General features: G+C 41.8%; 1 protein-coding gene across 1 annotated transcript; it reads left to right on the forward strand.

The window, feature by feature from the left end:
- Nucleotides 1–2,372: 2,372 nt before the first annotated feature.
- Nucleotides 2,373–2,957, forward strand: LOC138929418 (uncharacterized). The gene has a single exon (XM_070288852.1). It carries the CDS (start codon nt 2,373–2,375, stop codon nt 2,955–2,957), a length of 585 nt encoding a protein of 194 aa, XP_070144953.1.
- Nucleotides 2,958–9,909: the final 6,952 nt, after the last annotated feature.

Here is a 9,909-nt window from a genome sequence, read left to right on the forward strand (position 1 = left end):
AAGTAGAAACGGAACGTCTCAATTTAATTTGTTTTAATCAGTCGAAGTTGGGGCGAGATAAAGTTCGCCGGGAAGAATAAGGACGTAGATAGTTTGAATTTCCTTATTTAAAGTCAAATCGCTGGAGAACTGCATTCATACAGATCCGATGACAGCGTGACCGACGAGGATGAAGCGACCAACTATCCGACATAATTTTTGAACTCACTGGTTTGTTTAAAAGTCATCACTTCTTTTTGATTCTCAACTAATTTTGAATTCAAATTTTAGCCTAAAATTTTTAGGAGAAGATAGGAATAAGGTCAGCTCTATGAATTTTTATGCGTATTGATTGAAGATAATTCAATAGTAGTGTTTCGACATGTACGTCAAAGTAGAAACGGAACGTCTCAATTTAATTTGTTTTAATCAGTCGAAGTTGGGGCGAGATAAAGTTCGCCGGGTCCGCTAGTTATATAATAAAATTTAATAAAAAAAATAATTATTATTAATATTATATTATAATATTAAGGGCACCCCAATCGGTGGTGACGGGCCTGACACACCCGCGATCCCTAGTCACGGCACAACCATAGATATCACAAGGACTAACGGCAGGACACAACTCTTTGATTTCGACGATTATGGGCTGACGAATGCGGCAATCTGTTACCTTAGTAAGCTAGAGTGACATCTGGCAGAAACGGCTTTCAGGACAATGCCTCATTCGCCTCCGTCCAAATAAAACCTAGCAAGTCTCTAAGTACGTTCAAGACGCACACCGACGGCTCGGTGGTGCAGGCGCAGTTGAATGGATTCCTGCCTAGAGTCTGTCCTGGCTCTGTACACAGACGCCCATGAAGCTCTGTGTCAACCCTCGCATGGACCTCACTGCTTGCATAGGGACCCATGGGGACATCTAGGACTACTGCACATATGCGGGGAGATAGCGGCTTAGAGTTTGGACCCACTCACACAAAATGATAAACACACAACGGAAAAAGGACAATGAAGAAGATGCATTCAAGAAGAGCACCATGATGACAAGATCACCAGACAAGAACGCGACGGGGACGACAAACCAAAATCCGAACCGCGCGGGCAGCGGCAACACAGAAGATGAAAGTGGAGCAACCCCACAACCGATGCAACAGACCCCTCTGCATACACAGACTACGACGTCAAGCTCCCCACGACAGGAGCTGATTTACAAGATGCAGGCTCTAGAAGAAAAGACCTTGGTAGAGTGCAAAGCTATCTTAAGGAAATGAAGAGCGCTGTGCAAAAGCAAAGAAACATCAGCATGGACGTCAAGGATGGCACCTCAGAACTGAGTGAGCTCTTCGATGTCATGGAAAACTACCGATCGAGCTGGAAAACCGCAGAACTGGAGCGCCTAAAGGCAAAAGGAAGGCCAACTAATACGTATCTGGCAACACAGCGAGAGAAACACCCGTGTCGACACTAAAGAAGAGGACAGCCAGTAGCCCGGCAGCTCAGGAGATGAGCAAGAAGGTGAGAAGCTAACAGGCAAATGACGGATTTCAGACGGTCACATACAAGAAGGGGAAAAAAAAAAACAAAACTAAAGACGAACATATAAGGAACAATGGAGCTGAGGGAAATAAAGAGAAACCTAGCACAAGAATGCGTTCTCGCCCAGAGCCGTCCTAATCAGACCGGCAGAGGGTAAGAGCTATGCTGAGGTGTTGGGCAACCTGCGGAAGTCTCTTAAACCAGAGGAATCAGGCAGTAATATAGTATCGGTCAGAAAAACGAAGGCAGGCGACATGCTCCTGGAACTTGCCAAAGGAAGCCAAATGGACAAACTATGTGAAAGTATCAAAGATACCCTTAAAGAGTGTGGATCGGTGAAGACCATGAGGCAAATGGTCAAACTAGAAATTAGAGATATTGATAGCATCACACAAGAAGACGAAATAATCTCATCAATCAGAGATAGTATAGGCGACACAAGGCTGGAAATAACAATAAACTTGACGGGAGTAAACAGCTCAGAACAAAGACGAGCCTTTGTTACGCTACCAGTGAAAGACGCGACGAAGATATTGACGGATCAACGGATAAAAATAGGGTGGACCCGGTGCCGGGTGAAGCGTTGTCTCAACATAAAGAGATGCTTCAAGTGTTTTGGGGCTGGACATCTGCAAAAGGACTGCAAAGGACCGGATAGGAGAGACCTTTGCATCAGATGTGCTGAAAGTGGTCACAAAATAACGACCTGCACCAAAGCTCTAAGATGCTGTATCTGCACAGCAGAGAACAGGAGCGATGTTGGACACCTCCCTGGGACTGCGCATTGCCCCAGCGTGACAAGAAAAGGAAAGCCATGAAGATCCTTCAAGCAAATATGCATAGAAGCAGAACGGCAAATGACCTACTGCAACAAATCGTGCTGGAAAAACCAAATTGACGTTGTTATCATAAGCGAACAATACAAGAAACGGGAGGAAGGATTCTGGCTGGAAGACGACACAAAGACGGCGGCCATATGGATTCCGGACCCCACCACGGCTCCACACAGAAGTGACAAAAAAGGAAGATGCCACGTCATCACACAAATTAGAAACTGGACAATATTCAGCTGCTATTTGACCCCAAGTGACGACATTCAGACCTTCCAGACTAAACTTGAAGATATTGAAGACAACGCAAGGCATATAGGTGGAAACCTTATAATAGCTGGGGACTTTAACTCAAGAGCTCAGGAATGGGGTATGCCATCAACTGACTCTCGAGGCCGTAGAGTCCTAAACATGGCCGCAAGAACCGGGATGCTAACAGCAAATGTAGGTGCAATACCCACATTCAATCGAGTAGGGAACGTGGGCACAATCCCCGACATAACACTAGTGACAGAAAACCGCGCGCACAAAATCGCCGACTGGAAAGTCCTTGATACCTACATCGGAAGTGACCACTGCTATATTATGTTTGACATAGCAGAAACGAAGTGACTACATTAGCACCAACGAGGAAAGGATGGAACGCTAATCGATTGGACAAAGGAAAGCTTATTCGAGAAATTGACGCAAGGCTGAACCGACAGAGAGGCGGTAACATAATCAGCAACAACATGACAACCATAAGGCAGGCCTGCAACGCTGCAATGCCTAAAATGGGCAATCGTCGCAGACAAGGACAAGAAGCGTACTGGTGGACCCAAGAGATAAAAGCTCTCAGAGAAACGTGTATAAAAAACAGACGCCGCCTTACGAGGGCTAGACGGAGAGGGATCTTTACAGAAGAAGAGAGCCAATTAAGAAATCCAAGAAGGATTTAAATATTGCCATCCGAAAAAGCAAAACGGATAAATGGAAACGCCTCTGCACTGATGTCAATAGTGACCCATGGGGGCTCGGATATAAAATCGTGATGAAGAAGCTCAGAACAAGAAATTCAACACCGGATCTAGAAGAAGAGCAAATGGACCAAATAGTCAAAGCACTATTTCCCGCCCATACAAATAGCATAGCAAGGACTACTCCACCTATAGCCGAACACCAGATCGAGCTCTTCACTGAGGACGAGCTACTGAAAGCGACAAAAACCTTAAAAAGGAAGAAGGCCCCAGGGCCCGACAACATTCCAGCAATAGCGATCGCGGAGAACCGACCCCATATCCTATTGGATATGTATAACGAATGCAACGGTTGGTCCTGATAAGCAAGGGCAAGGGAGACCCCCTAACCCCGTCAGCTTATCGGCCATTATGCATGCTTAACACAACCGGGAAGCTACTAGAGAAATTGGTCAAGCTACGACTAGCAGCAGCGATCGAAAGAGGAGGGGGTCTCTCCCCGAGGCAGTATGGGTTTAGACCAGGAAGATCGACCATTGGAGCAATCCAAGAAGTCGTGAACCAAGCTCTCAGCAGCCAACAGGGCAACCTCTTCTCGAGACCGGTAGTGCTCCTGGCCACTCTGGACGTTAAAAACGCCTTCAACAGCGTTAGATGGGACAACAATTGATGCTCTGAAAAGACGATTCCAATCCCAGGATACCTGATGCGGATAATACAGGACTAACTTGAAAACCGACGACTACTGTATCAAACAAAAGCAGGGGAAATGCATGCAGATAACTTCAGGAGCCGCACAAGGATCAATACTTGGACCAGAGCTATGGAACATCAGCTATGACGAAATATTCTACCTAGACATCCCAGAGGACACGACTATCGTGGGATTTGTAGACGACATAGTCGCAGTCATTACAGCGCGGACTACCGAGTATGCACAACGCAAGCTGACGCAAGTAATGATACGTGTGAAAAGATGGCTGAACTCACACGATCTAAAACTTGCGGACGAAAAAACGGAGCTATTATTAGCTACCAGGAGAAGGATCCCCTAGAAATAGATATGAGAGTAGGGGAAAACGTTATAAGGACGCAGAAGGTCATAAAGTACCTAGGAGTTAAACTTGACTCAAAACTAACATTTAGTGCACACATACAAGGGGCGAAGAAAAGAGCGACCGAGACGAGATGCGGAGATCGACAGTGCTGAACACACCATCTTTCAATGCGCAAAATTCGGACCGGCGCGCAGGTCCTTGGAAGAAGTGGTTGGGACAATAACCCCTGAAAGTATTGTGACAAAAATGGTAGGCAGCGAAGCGGCATGGAAGCACATCGCAAGATTCGTGGAGAACATCCTTCGAGCAAAGAAGCCTGATCTGGATGAGACAGCTGGGTATCTGGACGCAGTAAGAAGATGAGAGCGTATAACGCTTAATTGGCGCCACCTCGAAGTAATGCGAAAGCTTTTCCGAGGTGGAAACACGGCCAACGACGAGGGGGGGGTTTAGTGGGTGCAAGTCCCACATACTCTTTTTTGCGACGGCAAAGGGGAAGATGCGTGAGGCATTCCCCCTCCTCAACCCAAAAAAAAAAAAAAAAATAGTATAATAATAATAAATTTTAATAAATTATAATCTAAAACTATAAAAATATTTTATAAAAACAAAAAAAAAATTTTATAAAATCTATATAAATAAAATTAAATAATTATTAACAAAAATTATAATATTAATATATATTTTTTTTTTTTTAATTTTTATTCACAAGTTAAAAATTAATATATATCTATATATATATAAATATTTAATATATTAATATATATATAATTAATATATTTAATATATTAATATATATATAACTAGCAGACCCGACCCGCTTTGCTGGGCCCGAACTAATTATAGTTGACCCGGCAAACACTGTTTTGTCATGCATATCACTTTTGTTGAGTTTCGGAACGCGATATTAGATCCTCCAACGCGCAGATTATTTTCGATACATCATGTTGCTTACTTACAAAACAGAGTTTTCCTGAAATACTGGCTATTTATAAGGTTTAAATTTGATATTCACAGACACACACTGTTAAAATACAGTCTGTTAATTAATTTAAAGCTTCTCATAAACTATATTTTTTGTTTTGTTTTGTGGTGCGTAAATAAACAAAGAAGACGGTTTTCCGACGCGCGAACACGCGACGTATAATTGTCCATGCGCGAAACAGGGAAACTCCAAGTTGATTCCACAAACTTCTAACGACGGTCCTTGCGATTTATTTATGGTCATCGCAAAGGCCAGACGCACTGGAAATTGTAACCGTTTAAAATCGAATGGTAAGTCCGTTGGAATCATCGGTATCCGCGGGATCAAGACATCCTCTCCTTTGTATTTTCCTTTTATGATTGTCGCCTCAATGACGTTATTCATCAGTCTTTTCACAGCCAGTCTTGTTCCATTGCATAGTCGAGGTTGATTAATGTTACGCAGCATGATGACAACTGATCCCACTTTTAACTGCAAATTGTGAGGTGGTAATCCAGGCAATTCCAGTGAATTTAAAAACTCAGTGGGATAGTTGACTACGTCATCCTGGTTCATTACGGTGTCGACTGATTTGAAGGAAACCAACTGTCCTGGAAGAAAATTCTGAATGGTCGCATTAAGATCCTCGACATCTTTATTTTTCGCTGCTAATATTGCTCGTTCACCCAGCCAATTATGGTTATTGAACTTTTGCGCTATATCTGGGAAAACTCGCTGAATAAGCTCCACTTTTGAGTCTGTGATGTGACAGAAATCTGTAGGTAATGTGATGAATCCGGTCGAGGTGTCCACTGCAACTTTATTATTTCCAATGTCTAACAACTGCTTCGCAAACACATTTGCAGTTTCATCTTGTTGCAAAAATACTCGCATGTTAGTTGTTAAGCGGAGTGTCTTTACGTACTGCCACAAATTTGATGATTTTAGGCATGCATTTAGTTCATCAGCAACAGTTGATCGGGGAATAACTGGAAGAGTCTGACGAAAATCACCTGACAACAGAATCATGCCCCACCAAAAATATTTTGGTTGTCACGAAGATCTTTCAACGTTCTGTCCAGTGCCTCCTATGACCTCTTATGGGCCATTGTGCATTCATCCCAAACAATCAATTTGCATACCTGTAGGATCTTGGCCATTGCGCTATTTTTGGCGATGTTGCAAATTGGTGTTTCGGTGATTTGCATGTTCAGTGGTAATTTCAAGGCAGAATGTGCAGTCCGCCCGCCTTCTAGCAGAGTTGCAGCTATTCCAGATGAAGCCAACGCTAGAGCAACATCATTTCGCGATCTGATCCTCGCCAAAAGCAATGAAATTAAAAACGTTTTTCCGGTTCCTCCGGGAGCATCAAGGAAATAAATTCCACCAGATCCACTGTTCACAGCTTCTATCAAAGTGTCGTACGCAATTCTTTGTTGTTGATTTAATTGTGGAACATTTGTACGAACTGTTTCGGCCAATGCTTCAATGTCGTACTGATGTTCTCTTTGCAACTCGTGGTTTAATGCATCATGCATATGACGATTGGGTGCTGTCATTCCCAAACACGACAATACTTTATTTGCCATCAATAAACACATATCTTCTATCATGATCAATGTGTCATTGTAAATTTCTTCAGTCATTTGTAGTGTATGATTCAATGTTTGACGGCGCACACACGATGCAAAACATCCTCAGACATGTCATCTCTATACTTAACCCACAAATCTTTGGATTCGAGGGGAAACATGTCGATATGATAATCGCAAACAATGTACGAATTTGATGCGGCGATGAAGATATTACGGAATCCTTGAGCGTATCATCCCAGTGCGAATCATTCTCAAGTAAATGTAATAGTTGACATGCCTCACGGTAAGTCGCACACAGCTGTCCATTAACTGTTCTCAGTTGTTGAAACGATGTCGGACCACGAACATTCACCAACAACAACCGCAATAATAACATTCATCGTTATTGGGATGTACTGTGTAGGTGCGACCCAGAGCATCTGAAGCAAATACATTTGATGGTTCCTTCAACTGGTGTTCCTTGTTTTCGACGCTGAAACGATTTCGATGATGCGTTCCATGCGTAATAGCGTGGCATGTCAGCATACAGCAAAGCGCGAGCAAAATCATCAGTTTGACAGACTGTGAAGAAACTTGTTAATGTTGTCGACGGTGGATGTGTCGCCCTGTCTGCCGCGTTAGATGCATTAAAATAAACTCGTTGACCATTTTCTAAAATGGACTGCCAAATGGACTACTGTAGGGTGTCTTTCATGGATCGCAAATGAAAAGATTCGCCAAATAGCTTCATTGCTACTTACATAGCGACCCATCTGGTACTGTGATATTTCATCATTTGCATTGGTTACACCGAAGACAGCCATATCACTACCTTTATTAACATATTTACATATGTACTTTATCGACTTCACAGAGTTACAATATTCCACATTGATGTGAGTCTCAAAAGCTTTGGACAATATTGGCGAGTATGGCACAATCCAACGATTGTCTACATCAACATTTTGTCCTCTTACCTTCACAACTACCGATCGCCCACTGTCCGCAACTGATCGCCGACGATACAATGGGTATCCATCATTTCCCGTTATGGTTTCAGCAAGCAGGTCTCTTGGGTATCGCTTGGAACACCTACCGTCGACCATACAGGGTGAATTGTAGTTGAAATGTCCGCAAGGTCCATGTATCATGTGTTTGGTAACTACTGCATGCAATTTTGGGTCAACTATTTCATCTGGAATTTCAGCTGAAATTATGGAATCAATCTCATCTGGCCTTATTTTGTCCACTAACCAGACTAAAATGTGCGCATGTGGCAATCCACGCTTTTGCCATTCTACAGAGTACATCCAACAACGGACTCGGCCATACACACAATGCTTTATTAAAAAATTCATGAGAGATTTTAATTTTTGTTTAAAAAACTCTGGCGGTTATGTCATGTCTATCAATTGGTGTTTGGCTATGTAGTAATTCCTTTTTGATTTCGGACCATTTTGGGTTACATGTGAATGTAACAAATAAGTCTGGGCGGCCATAATGCCTAACATATGACATAGCATCCTGAGCATATTCATGCATGTGGCGTGGCTTCCTATATAAGTAGCTGGCAAAATTGTCATTCTTCCTACATTATTCACATTGCCATCAGCATTTATAGCATCGCGGAGATGAATGTATTCCTCTGACCGTAGCCGTCGTTGGTTCAAACGGATGTATGTCAATCGTTTCAGTCTCAATTTTGACATACATATCAACTGCAAACTGATGAAAAAGTCGTTGACACATCAAAATATGATTTACTTCACCTTGACGGATCATGAGTCTGTATGAATAGAAATTCATAGAACTAACTTTTTTGTTGGTTTCAGCACCTGCAATCAAAAATGATAAATGTTTAAATTGTTACTTCAATGAATTGAATTTAAAAATATTATTTAATCTTGTTCAATTCATTTACCTGTTACTTGATTTACCATTTTGATATTAAAATGGTATCCATCTTCCCCCTGCCAGAAGATCAAAGGATATTGTAGTGCATCATAACTCCTGTGTGTTTCAGATACACTTTTTAAAGCACTATTCCGACGATGAAGCACAATATCTCTAGATTGTAAATTTCTCCCACAATGACAACAGCCACTTCATCAATGGTAGGTGAATTGAACCTCCTTGTGTGTTCACCGGCAGGTGTTTTGTCAGCTCGAATAATAATGTTATGGCTATCAGATGGCATCCGATCCAATGCTATTTTGAACATGTTTACTAAATTGTTATTCTGATGAAGAAACATTTGTAATTGTTGGACAATGGTTCTCTTCACTGTTGGATTGTGAGCACAACGATTATTAATTTCCGCATCTGAATTGCCCATAAAATAAATTTGTAAAAATTGATGATCTGCATCAGGTAGTGGTAACAGAGTTCCCAGTAAGTGATAAATTTGTCCTTGTATCTGTATAATTTTTAAAAATTTGTCTATTAATTATTTCCGATATATATTTATTTTAGTACAAACTTTAATAATATAAAAAAATATTCTTATACAATACCTTGAAAGTGGGCATGAAATTGTCTTGTATAATATGTGTAGCACCAAATGATGTCATCTGGAAACAGTTGTTATATTTCTGAATGTTGGTCAAAAAGTGCTTAGAATCATTTCCAATCCCAGAAACTAAAGAGCGTAAAGGATCTGGTGGTGGGACCAATTGTGGCAATTTTACTTTGCCTTCAGCACAACATAATCCAGTAGATTCACCAGTGTATTTTAACGCCTTACAATATTTACAAATTGTTTTCATTTCCCCAATTGTTACTGATTTGTCGGCACAATAATCATTGCCGGATCATAGTGGAATGCAGCTCGTTCAACAATCACAGGAGCACTGCGTCTGCGGATTCGCTCAATTTCATTATGTCTAGCTTGCTGTTGTTGTGTTTGATGTGCACGAACTCGTTGCATTCTAAGCCTATCTCCTACATTGTCACTCACTAAAGAACGCAATTCTGACATAGCAATACGACTATTTTCTTGATCTCTCTGTCTCT

This window comes from Drosophila kikkawai, unplaced genomic scaffold (assembly GCF_030179895.1).
Source record: "Drosophila kikkawai strain 14028-0561.14 unplaced genomic scaffold, DkikHiC1v2 scaffold_189, whole genome shotgun sequence".
Taxonomy (NCBI): Eukaryota; Metazoa; Arthropoda; class Insecta; order Diptera; family Drosophilidae; genus Drosophila; species Drosophila kikkawai.